This window comes from Oncorhynchus gorbuscha, linkage group LG01 (assembly GCF_021184085.1).
Source record: "Oncorhynchus gorbuscha isolate QuinsamMale2020 ecotype Even-year linkage group LG01, OgorEven_v1.0, whole genome shotgun sequence".
NCBI classification, from domain to species: domain Eukaryota; kingdom Metazoa; phylum Chordata; class Actinopteri; order Salmoniformes; family Salmonidae; genus Oncorhynchus; species Oncorhynchus gorbuscha.
Window position 1 is genome coordinate 75,908,454 of NC_060173.1, and position 14,252 is coordinate 75,922,705.

At 41.4% G+C, this 14,252-nt stretch overlaps 1 protein-coding gene across 1 annotated transcript in view; it reads left to right on the plus strand.

Annotated features, from left to right (window-relative positions):
• kcnj3a (potassium inwardly rectifying channel subfamily J member 3a) overlaps positions 1–10,038 on the plus strand; it is a 29,086-nt gene extending 19,048 nt beyond the window's left edge. The window contains exon 3 of the mRNA XM_046360485.1: positions 7,660–10,038. Within this exon, the coding sequence (XP_046216441.1) occupies positions 7,660–8,297 (638 nt within the window). The 3' untranslated portion in view covers positions 8,298–10,038. The remainder of the gene's footprint in view (positions 1–7,659) is intronic.
• Positions 10,039–14,252: the final 4,214 nt, after the last annotated feature.

The following is a 14,252-nucleotide window of genomic DNA, read 5'->3' on the forward strand; positions in this document are numbered from 1 at the left end:
ATTCAATTTGAAGAGCAAAATTCCTTTGGTATATTGTAGATTTACCTGCTGTAAAAAGAAGGGAAATTGAGTCTTGTTTGCAGCTCAGTTTTCTTTACTAATAATCTGATATTTGAAAATAGTATGTGTTTTGCAGGGCTTTCACGCTTCAAATCCCATCTATCTGATTTCACCATCTAATTAAAGTTAAATATTTCGCAACATCCAGTTTTATGGCGCAACATCCAATTTATACAGAGAAGGCACGATATAAAGTAATGTTACCAATCTCCTGAGATGATCTCGAAAACAAACTGACACCACTATAGGTGTTTCTGTCTCTTAAGACTTGTTTGGATCTGGTATCACAGGAGGTTGGTGGCACCTTAATTGAGGGAGGACAGGCTCGTGGTAAAGGCTGGAGCGGAATTGGTGCCATGGTATCAAATACATCAAACACATGGTTTCTATTTGTTTAGTGCCATTCCATTTGCTCCGTTCCAGCCATTATTATGAGCCGTCCTCTCCTCAGCAGCCTCCGCTGTTGACAGTGCTCATCACGCAGTACACATTACAGGGTATACATTAGAACATCAAAGAGAGGTCTGTACACAAAGCACAGTCTGATGAAAGAGCCAGACAGACTGTACTAAATATGGTATTTGTAATATGAGCTCACGTCAATGATAAGGTACTACATAGGATTCGATCAAAACAATACACTTTGAGGAGCAGTGATGTGCTGGAAAGGGTCAGGGGCATACAGGCATTCAAACCAGTTCACTGTGGTCAGGAACTAGGGGTATAATGTATCATCCAGTATTGAGTGATAAAACCAGTGGTTTTATGGATGGTTGTTTTGATTGGGATGGCCGAAGACAAGAAATATACTTTTGTGTGTCCTGTAAATGCGCCACATTTGCCTCGGGTTGCACTCAAAGGTGACAATCCAAATAGACTTTATATGGTGTGTTTTATGCCTGTTGGTACACTACATGACCGAAAGTATGTGGACACCTACTCGTCGAACATCTCATTCCAAAATCATGGGTATTAATATGGGTTCCCCCCCCCCCCGCTTTCCTGTCTTAACAGTCTTCACTCTTCTGGGAAGGCTTTCCACTCGGGACTTGCTTCCATTCAGCCACAAGAGCAACAGTGAGCTCGGGGCACTGATGTTGGGTGATTAGGCCTGGCTCGCAGTCGGCGCTCCAATTCATCCCAAAGTTGTTAGATGGGGTTGAAGTCAGGGCTCTGTGCAGGCCAGTCAAGTTCTTCCACACGGATCTCGACAAACCATTTCTGTATGGACCTAGCTTTGTGCCCAAACTGCTGCCACAAAGTTGGAAGTACAGAATCGTCTAGAATGTCATTGTATGCTGAAGCGTTAAGATTTTCCTTCAATGGAACTAAGGGACCTAGCCCGAAACCATGAAAAACAGCCCAAGACCGTTATTCCACCTCCACCAAACCTTACAGTTGGCATTATGCCTTCGGGCAGGTAGCGTTCTCCTGGCATCCGCCAAACTCAGATTCGTCCGTCAGACAAGTGTGATTCATCACTCCAGAGAACGCGTTTCCACTGCTCCAGAGTCCAATGGCGGTGAGCTTAACATCACTCCAGCTAACACATGTCATTGAACATGGTGATCTTAGTCTTGTGTGCGGCTGCTCGGCCATGAAAACCTATTTCATGACAAACAGTTATTGTGCTGACGTGCTTCCAGAGGCAGTTTGGAACTCGATAGTGAGTGTTTCAGCACTCAGTGGTCCTGTTCTGTGACCTCGTGTGGCCTACCACTTCGCGGCTGAGCCGTTGTTGCTCCGAGACATTTCCACTTCACAATAACACCACTTACAGTTGACTGAGGCAGCTCTAGCAGGGCAGAAATTTGAGGAACTGACTTGTTGGAAAGGTGGCGTCCTATGACGGTGCCACGTTGAAAGTCACTGAGCTCTTCTGTAAGGCCATTCTACTGCCAATGTCTGTCTATGGAGATTGCATGGCTGTGTGCTCGATTTTATACACCTATCAGAAACTAATTTGAAGGGGTGTCCACATACTTTTGTATACAGTGCATTAGGAAAGTATTCAGACACCTTTACTTTTTCCACTTTTTGTTACATTACAGCCTTATCCAATATTGATTGAATTGTTTTTTCTTGACAAAGACAATGTTTAAAAATAATAATATTTTATTTTATTTTTTACAAATGTATATAAAGAAAAATATGAAAAATCACATTTACATAACTATTCAGACCCTTTACTCAGTACTTTGTTGAAGCACCTTTGGCAGGGATTACAGCCTAGAGTCTTGTGTATAACGCTACAAGCTTGGCACACATGTATTTGAGGATTTTCTCCCATTTTTCTCTGCAGATCCTCTCAAACTCTGTCATGTTGGATGAGGAGCGTCGCTGCACAGCTACTTACAGTTCTTTTCAGAGATGTTCGATTCTGTTCAAGTCTGGACTCTGGCTAGACCACTCAAGAACATTCAGAGACTTGTCCTGAAGCCACTCCTGCGTTGTCTTGGCTGTGTGCTTAGGGTCCTGTTGGAAGGTGAACTTTTACCTCATGATGTCCTGAGGTTCTGAGCGCTCTGGAGGAGGTTTTCACCAGGGGTCTCTCTGTACTTCGCTCCGTTCATCTTTCCCTTATTCCTTACTAGTTTTCCTGTCCCTGCCGCTAAAAACATCCCCACAACATGATGCTGCCACCACAATGCTTCACTGTAGGGAGGGTTTCAGGAATTCAGGCCAAAGACTTCAATCTTGGTTTATTCCCCACAACATTGATGCTGCCACCACAATGCTTCACTGTTTGGATGGTTTCATGAATTCAGGCCAAAGACTTCAATCTTGGTTTCAATCAGAGCAGAGAATCTTGTTTCTCATGGTCTGAGAGTTCTTTTGGTGCCTTTTGGGAAACTTCAAGCCGGCTGTCATGTGCCTTTTACTGTGGAGTGGCTTCTGTCTGATTTTTGGGAGTGCTGCAGAGATGGTTGTCCTTCTTGAAGGTTCACCCATCTCCACAGAGGAACTCTGGAGCTCTGTCAGAGTGACCATCAGGTTCTTGATTACCTCCCTGACTAAGGCCCTTCTCCCCGATTGCTCAGTTTGGCCGGGTGGCCAGCTCTAGGAAGAGTCTTGGTGGTTCCAAACTTCTTCCATTTAAGAATGATGGAGGCCACTGTGTTCTTGGGGACCTTTAATTCTGCAGACATTTTTTGATAGCCTTCCCCAGATCTGTGCATTGACACAATCCTGTCTCTTAGCTTTATGGACAATTTCTTTAACCTCATGGCTTGGTTTTTGCCCTGACATGCATTGTCAACTGTGGGACATTATATAGACAGGTGTGTGCCTTTCCAAATCATGTCCAATCAATTGAATTTACCACAGGTGGATTCCAGTCAAGGTGTAGAAACATCTCAAGGACGATCAATAGAAACAGGATGCACCTGCACCTGAGGTCAAGTTTGTGTCTCATAGCAAAGGGTCTGAATACTTATGTAAATAAGGTATTTCTGTTTTTAATTTATAATAAATTTGCAAACATTTCTAAAAACCTGTTTTTGCTTTGTCATTACGGGGTATTGCGTGTAGATTGATGAGGGAAAGCATGTATTGAATACATTTTAGAATAAGGCTGTAACGTAAAAGGGGAAAAGGGAATGGGTCTGAATACTTTCCGAATGCACTGTATATAGTGTAGCTTATTATACTCATCTAAAACGCACAGCAAAGCTGTTTGGCTGTGTTTGATCATAGTCATATCACCTCCAAGTTTCCAAAATGGTTATGATAGCAATTTGTCTGTAATTGGGGCTTTTCCCTATGGGTGAAAAGGAAAGCAACAGAGCAGCCTCTTCAGTGAGACTGTCGATGGCCTTTAGTGTATGGATGCAGGAATGAACCCACTTATACCTCACCACTTTACCTTTTTGCCATGCTGTCGATGGTGCTATTACAAAATTGCTGGGCTCTCCTCCAATACGAGGCCGCTCAATAGGATGCAGATCAGAAAATAGAGAGCTACCCAACAGGGAACCAGAAGTTGATTATCTGATTTCAGATGAACTGTGCGATTATCCTTATGTGTGCCAATTTCTATAGATCACTGAATATGATTATGTTGCGGAGTTAATGGAGGAAAGTTATATATTGGTAAATTTGTGGTAGAATTAATGGAGGAAAATTCTATTTGTGTTCTTTTTTGCTGGAATTAATGGAGGAAATGTCTGTTTCTTTGCTTTAATAATCTCCTGTCATGCTCCGGGGCAGTTCTGTTGAACTTTGTCACAATATTTGAATATCCTCTACTGATTATTTTCCATTGAGTGGTGTGTGATATTGACTTTTAATATGTTCTGTGTGTCTCTGGCAGTCTTTGGGACGTGACTCTTAGCCCACTTCTGACTAAAATAGCAGAGAGGCTCAGTTGCTAGAGCATGGCGCTTCCTACACCAGGGATGTGGAGTCGATTCCCGATTCCTGTCCTCGATGCACTTATTGATAAAGCCAGTGACTGATGTGGTGTACTCCTCAATGCCATCGGAAGAATCTCGCAACATATTCCAGTCTGTGCTAACAAAACAGTCCTGTAGTTTAGCATCTGCTTCATCTGATCACTTTTGTTTATAGACCGAGTCAATGGTGCTTCCTACTTTAAGTGTTGCTTGTAAGCCGGAATCAGGAGGATAGAATTATGGTCAGATTTGCCAATTGGAGGGTGAGGGAGAGCTTTGTACGCGTCTTTGTGTGTGGAGTAAAGGTGGTGTAGAATGTATTTCCCCTCTGATTGCACATTTAACATGCTGATAGAAATGAGGTCAAACTTATTTAACTTTCCTGCATTAAAGTCCCCGGCCACTAGGAGCGCCGCCTCTGGATGAGCGTTTTCCTGTTTGCTTATGGCGGTATATACAGCTCATTTAGTGCTGTTTTAGTGCCAGCATCGGTCTGGGGTGGTATGTATACAGCTACGATAACAGGCACACTGTTATTGGTGGTAAAATGATACATGAATTACTGAGGGTTTAAGCAAAATACCAGTGTAGTAGAAGTGTGCTTTTGCATGTGTACACCAATACTCGACCTTTGAGCTTACAGTATATGCCTGTTGGTCAACATGTCGTGTGACTATATGCTTTGGAAGATTTTTGCGGTGTGACAAGTTCATGATACAAATGACTACAAGATTCCCTGCACTTAGCCTCAATTGGCTTCTCAACCTCAAGTCCCTATTATTACTGTGGACCCCAGTCATTGAAGCATATTTCCATATGCCGAGAGCACTCAGAAGTGCAGAGCGATAGGGCTGAAATAATGCCCAGAATACCCTGACCGTACTCAATGTTAATAACTCTGGCACATCTGTGACTTGACTGTGGCTGTTAAAAACTGTTGTCAGCGCATTATTCTATGGACCTTGGAAACTGTGGCAGAAACAAAGATGATCATAGCTTCCATTAAGATTAGCAATACCTAGCGTACCATGATCTTTAGTCTCTTTGAATGCTTATGCTTATGATTCATTTATTGCTGCCAGGGCATTATTACGCTAGCAATTAGTATATGTGGTATTTCTATCAGGGCAACCACTCAGCTTTTAATGGACTTCAACAGACCTTCAAGAACACAAGTGCCTCCAGCTTTGTAACAGCTTGGATACTTAGTTAAAAGGAAATAGGAAGACGTGGCTCAGTTCAATGTTCTGGACTGACAGATGATAAGCCGTGCATCTCATCTCCGTTAGAATTTGTTTCTACTGATTCATGAATTGTGGGGCGGCAGTGCAAAACGCTGCTTTCAGCAGCCACGTTTTCCTAGGCATTCCGAAGAACAAAAGGTTTGCATGGAGCTCCGTGGAGGGTGGGATTGATACACTGCAAGTATTCAGATCATGTAACAGTAATTACGATATAGAGTCTGCCGAATAACAGTGACGAGAGAGTTATCACTGAAGATGAACCTGTAACTTTTATGTAAAACAAAATGAATGTTGTTGCTCATTAATTCATTCCTCATCATTTGACTAATTGTATTAATTTGTTTATGGGTAAACTGGTGGAGTGTTTGTTAAGCATTCATTTCATTCAACGTCTCCAGTAACAAAACAAACAAAAAAGAATGCCTGGTGCTCATGATCGAGTGTATCTTGTTTAATCTATGGGAAAAAAAACGTATGAACTTTGAACTTTCCTTCACAGACCTTGACGGGCAACATGGCTGATCACACGGACCTTGCTAAAAGAGTATCCCACAAAGCTCTCTTATTTTAACTTCATCTTATCTTCTTTTCTTAAAAGCAACTTTTAAGGAAAAAATAAATAATGCATGAAATCTGCTTTGGTCAGGCTGACATTCTTCAGGCAGCACTATGATGACCTAGTTAACCACTTGTCATAGGCACATTAACATTTTGAGACCAAACATGTTATGTAAACAGGCTTTGAATTGGAAGTCCCATACATGGTGATGAATATTTGTTTCTCAAAAAGGTATACGAGTTGTCAGGAAAGCCCATTGGACCCATTGCATCCTTATCTTTGCTAAGCCTCCTCTGGTCCGTCACTCAAGTCATTTGATTATCTTTAATCTGCTCTTTTGTCGTTCCTAACCAAGGTTACGATGTGGACTAAATTGCCAAGTAGCTAAAGACCCCGGGTGGCTTAGATAAAAGACATCTTACTTATTTAGGAAATTGTTTTTAAAGTGTCTTAACATGATTCAGTGCCTCTGAAAATAGCAATTGTTTCCCTGTCAATGCAAGACAAAATGAAAACAGTATTTTAGGAATAAAGATGTAGAGGCATCTTGTTTATGTTGTACTCCGCCAAAGACAATGAATCCCACTCGTGTGCACTGTACTGTATGCATTATGTATTAGGTGAACACTTGTAGTTTCTTATTTTCATGCTCCCGGTACTGTTGCTCGTACACTGATGAGAACAAGGAGCTGGATTGATGCCTGTTGCAGAATGTGCATAAAAGCGGCACCTTTAGTAGTTGACAATTTTAGCACTGACATAGTGACTTTAAAAAAAACAATAACAGAGGTAAAACACTGTGTGCTTTTTCATTTTGTTACAGTGGTTTGGGAGAGAAAATGGTTTAGTTATTTTTCTCATCAGAGCAAATCTATACAGGAATAGATCGCCCAAGGCAAACGGTGTTTTACATTGTAGCGCTTTTCATCTCAAAAGTAATCGCTGAATGCACTCGCTCAGCTATCCCCTGCACCGTTCTCAACCTACTGAGGAACTTGCTCATTAATGTTGTATGGAATCGGAAAATAAATGAAGTATTTTTTGAGGCCACTTCCTGTGTTTATATGTACTTATTCATCACGTCAGTTTGTGAGGGATATTGTTTGTTGAAGGAAAATCATCTTTGAGGAACACTTCACTCTTGTGACTGAGCTGAGGGCACTTCGTCAGCCATGTAATTGAATCAGGGTTTCTCTTTGATTCTGAAGTGTTTGTTTATATATTTGACTAGCATAGCATTCATCTCCATAGCATTAGCCTTGTCTGCCTTGTCCACAGGCAATTGTGCATAATTCCCTGCATAGAGTCGAAGTCGTCAATTACATTTCCTGAAATAAAGACATGGAGACAATCAAGCCAATCATACATGATCTTTTTTTGTTGTTTTGTCTGTGTTCGACAGGGATGACTTGCCAAGCGAGGACTTCTTACACTGAGGACGAGGTTCTATGGGGACATCGTTTCTTCCCAGTCATCTCTCTGGAGGAGGGGTTCTTCAAGGTGGACTACTCCCAGTTCCACGCCACGTTTGAGGTCAACACCCCCCCGTACAGCGTGAAGGAGCAGGAGGAAAACCTGCTCATATCCTCTCCTCTCATGGCCCCGTCCCTGTGCAACAGTGGCGAGGGGGGGAAGAACAGCTCCATGGACTGCCTGGAGACCCTGGAGGACAAGGAGAGCACCACCACCAAGCTGCCATCCAAGCTACAGAAGATGCAAGGGGGCGGCTGCGGCCGGGACGGACTGCCCATGCCTAGGAAGCTGCTGAGGATGAGCTCCACCACATCGGAGATGATCTACCCCGGGAGCATGGGGGAGCTGCCCATGAAGCTGCAGCGCATCAGCTCCGTCCCCGGCGTCTCCGATGAGAAGCAGGTGAACAAGATGGCCTCCAAGATCAGCTCCGATCACATCAGCCAATCCGTGGCAGACTTGCCCCCCAAGCTGCTAAGGATGCAGGGGGGAGGGGGAGTAGGGGGACGAATGGACGGACACCTTCCCCCGAAACTCAGAAAGATGAATTCCGACCGCTTCACGTAGAATGGGCGACCAGTTTTAACTTATTACACCCCAACCCTTTATTATTTCTAATTTATTAAAGGACATGATTCTTATATTCAAGAAAATGTAGTATATAAATACGTACAGATAAAGTATACCTAGATAGAATACCGCAGATTTGTTCCTGGATATAAGTATACATGCTATGATGAAAGACAATGTATGATAAGCACAATCTGGCACGTACGATACACTAAGTGCATGTAAAACCTAGTTTCTTTCATTTCTGGCATGACATTTCTAGATATATTATTTTACAGAGATGATTTGAGCAGGGATGTTACCTCCAATGGATCTGAACAGTTGCACAAAGCCATATGGTTTACAAAATGGAAAACCTACACAACATGGGACTCATTTGCGGTGAAGAAGGGTACATACATTCGATTTGAGTTGGCTGCTTTTGTTGTTTAATGTAAAATTGTGTGGCAATGTTCCGTTAAATGCATGCTGCTTTTATTGACTTAGCTATACAAAGGTAATAGACACAGATGTTTAGCCTTAACTATATTACCTTGTTTCCATTTCCACGATTGTTCACAGCTGTATTTTTTGGTATTTTCATGTATAGGATGATATTTTACCATGTGCAATTTTAAGAACTTCTTAGTTCAGCAAGCGTACTGTATGTTGCTGGATGATGCAATCTATATTTGAAAATGCATGATCCATATCATATGTTATATTGGAACTGGGCACAATCTTATTAAGCAACCTGAACTCACTTTTCAAGGTAACACTTATGTTGAAACGACCAGTACTTTCAATCAAATTCAATCAAATGTATTTATAAAGCCCTTCTTACATCAGCTGATGTCACAAAGTGCTGTACAGAAACTACAGCCCTATAAGCACAACACTGTACACTGTTTATGGCAGTAAGCATTTATGGCTTTTTGACATAAATGTCCTGAACAGTACTGTAAAATTACTCTTTTACCTGGAAGGAAAACAACTAAATCATGGTCATGCATGCCTTATTCAACAGTACTGCAGTTTGGAATTTCAAATTCTTATTCATTCTACATTTAATTCAACGAACATGTGCACCAAAATTTCGACTTAAGTGTTACTGCAGAAATATAGATTTAGAGGTGGACCTATAGCATATTTAGGAAAAAGTCACCACCTTTTGTCTTAAGAGTCCATATGCTCCCTGTTTAACTAAAGCAATAATGTTATAATGACTATAATCTTTATATAGCCACAGGGTCTGCAGCAGCCCAATAACCATTATATTTACCGAATCCATGGAATTTGGTTCAACTAAAAGCACCAATGATATTGTATGATCCTTATACTCTTCAGGAATAAAGATCTAAGATCAGTTCTTGACACGTTGATTTAATGGGATAGCTAGCTTTTTGTGGACACTATCAAAGAAATGAAAAAGCTTGTATCGAAGACAAAAACATGACAAAAGCCCGACTTGTTATGGATATGACATATGGTGCATTCGGAAAAGTATCCAGAACCCTTCACTTTTTCCAACTTTTGTTACGTTACAGCCTTAATCTAAAATGGATGAAATACATTTGTTCCCCTCGTCTACACACAATACCCCATAATGACGAAGTGAAAACAGATGCAAAAATGTTGGGGTAAATTTATAAAAAAAATATAAAAAACAGAAATACTTTATTTACGTACGTGTTTAGACCCTTTGCTATGAGACTAGAAATTGAGCTCAGGTGGATCCTGTTTCCATCGATCATCCTTGAGATGTTTCTACAACTCGATTGATTGGACATGATTTGGAAAGGCACACGTCTATATAAGGTCCCACAGTTGACAGTGCATGTCTGAGCAAAAACCAAGCCATGAGGTTGAAGGAATCTGTGCCTCGACACAGGAATGTCTGCAGAATTGAAGGTCCCCAAGAACACAGTGGCCTCCATCATTCTTAAATGGAAGTTTAAGAATGGAAGTTTGTAACCTATAAGACTCTTCCTAGAGCTGGCCGCCCGGCCAAACTGAGCAATCGGGGATCAAGGGACCTGGTCAGGGAGGTGACCGAGAAACCAATGGTCACTCTGACAGAGCTCCAGACCTCCTTTACGGAGATGGGAGAACCTTCCAGAAGAACAACCATCTCTGCAGCACTCCACCAATCAGGCCTTTATGGTAGAGTGGCCAGACAGAAGCCACTCCTCAGTAAAAGGCACATGACAGTCCGCTTGGAGAATTCCAAAAGGCACCAAAAGGACTCTTAAGACCACGAGAAACAAGATTCTCAGGTCTGATGAAACCAATATTGAACTCCAATTGAATCAATATTGGAATAAGGCTGTAATGTAACAACAACAAAGTCAATGGGTCTGAATACTTTCCGGATGCACTGTAATAAAATCTAAAGGTATGTTTTGAATGTATGAATAAGCACGACTGGCTTTATTTTATAAAGTGACCTAAAATGGTTTATTATATACAGTAAGTCAATGCAGTATCATATCAAGCTTGCCATTGGATTAAGTCTGTTCTCTATCCAGAGATAAGCTTTAGTTCAGAATCTTAAATAAGCCTATGTGACATGGATCATAGTATCAGAGCTCCTGGTGCCATTATCCTCAGTGCTCCTGAAGTGTAGACTAAATCCTCACAATGCACCTTAAATCAGCACTTACCTCAGCTGAGCCAATTTCCCTTTGGCATCAAGGAAATCTTTGCACCAGGTGCTATTTGCCTTGATCATCTGCCCTCAGAACGCCAGTGTCGCTGAGATCTCTATCCATTAAAGGTTTCATAACTGCACCCAGAAAAACTGCACCCACACCGTCGTCCTTGACTTACTGTATGTGAACTTTAAAGACCTACATCTTTGTCACATGTTCTCTTTTCCTACTGTAGGAGAGGCAGGTAATAGCAGAAACTCTGACTTGTAATTCTGCTCAGATGTGTTGGTGGAATTAGAACAAGCAGAGCAATATGTATTGAATGGCTCTGCTGATGTGTCTCTCCTTGTTTCATTGACATTGCCTGTATCTGTTGGTACTAACTGTAAAGAGGGTACTACAATAAAATGCAAAATGCTTGTTGACATCTGAAGAGTTAAACATGTGAAGGCGTTATGGAAATGCCTTTTCATACTATATCCTGTAAAGTGAGGCTGCCTATTGCAAGGACATTGCAGTTATTAGCAGCTGATCATCCAAATAGATTACATTTAGAACTGGCTGGTAATGCACTTATAAAAGGACTACATTCTCCAGTTGCATCCATCTGCGGTTCCATAGAATCCAAACGGAACTAAAATAAACACCCTTCCCCCATCTATTTGTTTGCTAAATAACATAAATGTTCTTGCGTTCAGCCATTTGCAATTAGGATCCCACTTTGTTTTCATATCACAACAACAGTGGCACTGAGTTGAATATTCCATGCTAAATATAGTCTGTTGACTTATGAGGACTGACTGCTTGCACAGCGCTCTCTCTCTCTTTTTCTCTCTCTCATGAGTGACAGCCAAACAGACACCTTGTGAATTTTAAATATACAGTACCAGTCAAAAGTTTGGACACACCTACTGACTCAAGGGTTTTTCTATATTTTATTATTTTCTACATTGTAGAATAATAGTGAAGACATCAGAACTATGAAATAACACATATGGAATCATGTAGTAACCAAAAAAGTGTAAAACACATATATTTATATTTGATATTCTTCAAAGTAGCCACCCTTTGCCTCGATGACAGCTTTGCACACTCTTGACTTTCTCTCAACCAGCTTCACTTGAAATGCTTTTCCAACAGTCTTGAAGGAGTTCCCACATATGCTGAACACTTGTTGGCTGCTTTTCCTTCATTCTGCAAGTCCAACTCATCCCAAACCATCTCAATTGGGTTGAGGTCAGGTGATTGTGGAGGCCAGGTCATCTGATGCAGCACTCCATCACTCTCATTCTTGGTCAAATAACCCTTACACAGCCTGGAGGTGTGTTGGGTCATTGTCCTGTTGAAAAACAAATGATAGTCCCACTAAACGCAAACCAGATGGGATGGCATATCGCTGCAGAATGCTGTGGTAGCCATGCTGGCTAAGTGTGACTTGAATTCTAAATAAATCCTGACAGTGTCTCCAGCAAAGCACCATCACACCTCCTCCATGCTTCATGGTGGGATCCCAAGCCTTACTTATGATTCAGTACTACACAAATTGGTTTAATTATTTATTTACTGGCTAATTAAATGGTAACACAGAATAAACATAAACACTATGTTAAAAACAGATCCCTAGCGGGAATGACAACAATATGGCTGCTACTCTCACATACAGTAATCATATACTTTGTACACGAACCACCGCCTTCTGAGTAAGAAATCATGAATGTATTTACGTGAAATTCCAAATCTCTTTTGATGGACAGGGCCTTGGAAAGGGGGCCTTTTCGCGGCATGCTTGTAAGGTTCGGAATGTCGCAAAATGCAAGCCTTCTACTGTTGTTCTTCTCCGTAGGTGTCCGATATCCGGTGACTTGTCATGTAGTCCTGAACAGAACTACAGAGTTTATTTTCCTTCCATTCACTCCTGAAGATGCCTCTTTGAAGATAGGCAAGCCGGGTCAATGGTTCCCAGTGGGGTGAGGAGAGCAGCGTAATATGATGGGTTGAGCAGAATGGTAGAATGGTCTCACTTAAATTCCCTTTTCTAGATACTTTACTTAGGATAGCTAATCAGCCGTACCAGTGATTGTCCGGGAGGTGAGTTTATCGTTTCTCTACCTCTTGTTGATATTCAAAGTTCAGACCACTTTAAACATGCAGCTGCAGCTCAATGCTTTTCTGGTCTGGTATGTGATTCTTAACCCATCATTTTATACAGTTTGTTCAAAACAGCAGTTCATCAGGCTGACACTCTCTGACCTCACTCAGGGGCATGACTTGTCATGGTTTTTTAAATGTTCCAGTTTACCTTTATTTAAGTAGGCAAGTCAGTTAAGAACAAATTCTTATTTTCAATGATGGCCTAGGAACAGTGGGTTAACTGCCTGTTCAGGGGCAGAACGACAGATTTGTACCTTGTCAGCTCGGGGGGTTTGAACTTGCAACCTTCCGGTTACTGGTCCAACGCTCTAACCACTAGGCTACCCTGCCACCCAAGTGTATGTAAAGCAATTATCTCAAATGGCTCCTAAAATCACATCCCTTTCTTAACAACTACACTTTCATTATTTTTCATATTACATGCACTACACGCAGGATGGAAACTTTGCACATGTAGTGGGTATACTTTCCAAGTTACAGTATTTTCTTTCTAATAGTTTTATGACAACACAAAATAACAAACAATATGACATTAGTGTTCTATAGATCGCCTCTGACTATTCCCCATGTTCTATGCTAGAAATATTGTTCCAGTATTTGCTTTTGAACGTGTTAGAGTTTCGGCGGGAAAAAGTATCTTGAAACAAAGCACATTTGGAGAGGGAGAACATAATCTTCTCTGTTTGATTGACAACAGTACTTGAGTTGTTTTTTCCTCCCTCCTTCTACGGGTGAGAGGGGGTCTGGTTGAAGTTATTCATTGCAAACATGATCTGACCTATTTGGATCCTCACAGGACATCATGACAAGACCAAAGGACAAATTTCCACCGGTCTAATGTTGCTCGTGTTTCTTGGCACAATCAAGTCCCTTCTTCTTATTGGTGTCCTTTAGTAGTGGTTTCTTTGCAGCAATTTGACCATAAAGGCCTGATTCACGCAGTCTCCTCTGAACAGTTGATGATTTCATACAGTTGAAGACAGAAGTTTACATACACTTAAGTTGGAGTCATTAAAACTTGTTTTTCAATCACTCCTCAAATTTCTCGATAAAAAAAACGATAGGTTTGGCAAGTTGGTTAGGACATCTACTTTGTGCAAGTCATTTTTCCAACAATTGTTTTACAGACAGATCATTTCACTTATAATTCACTGTATCGCAATTCCAGTGG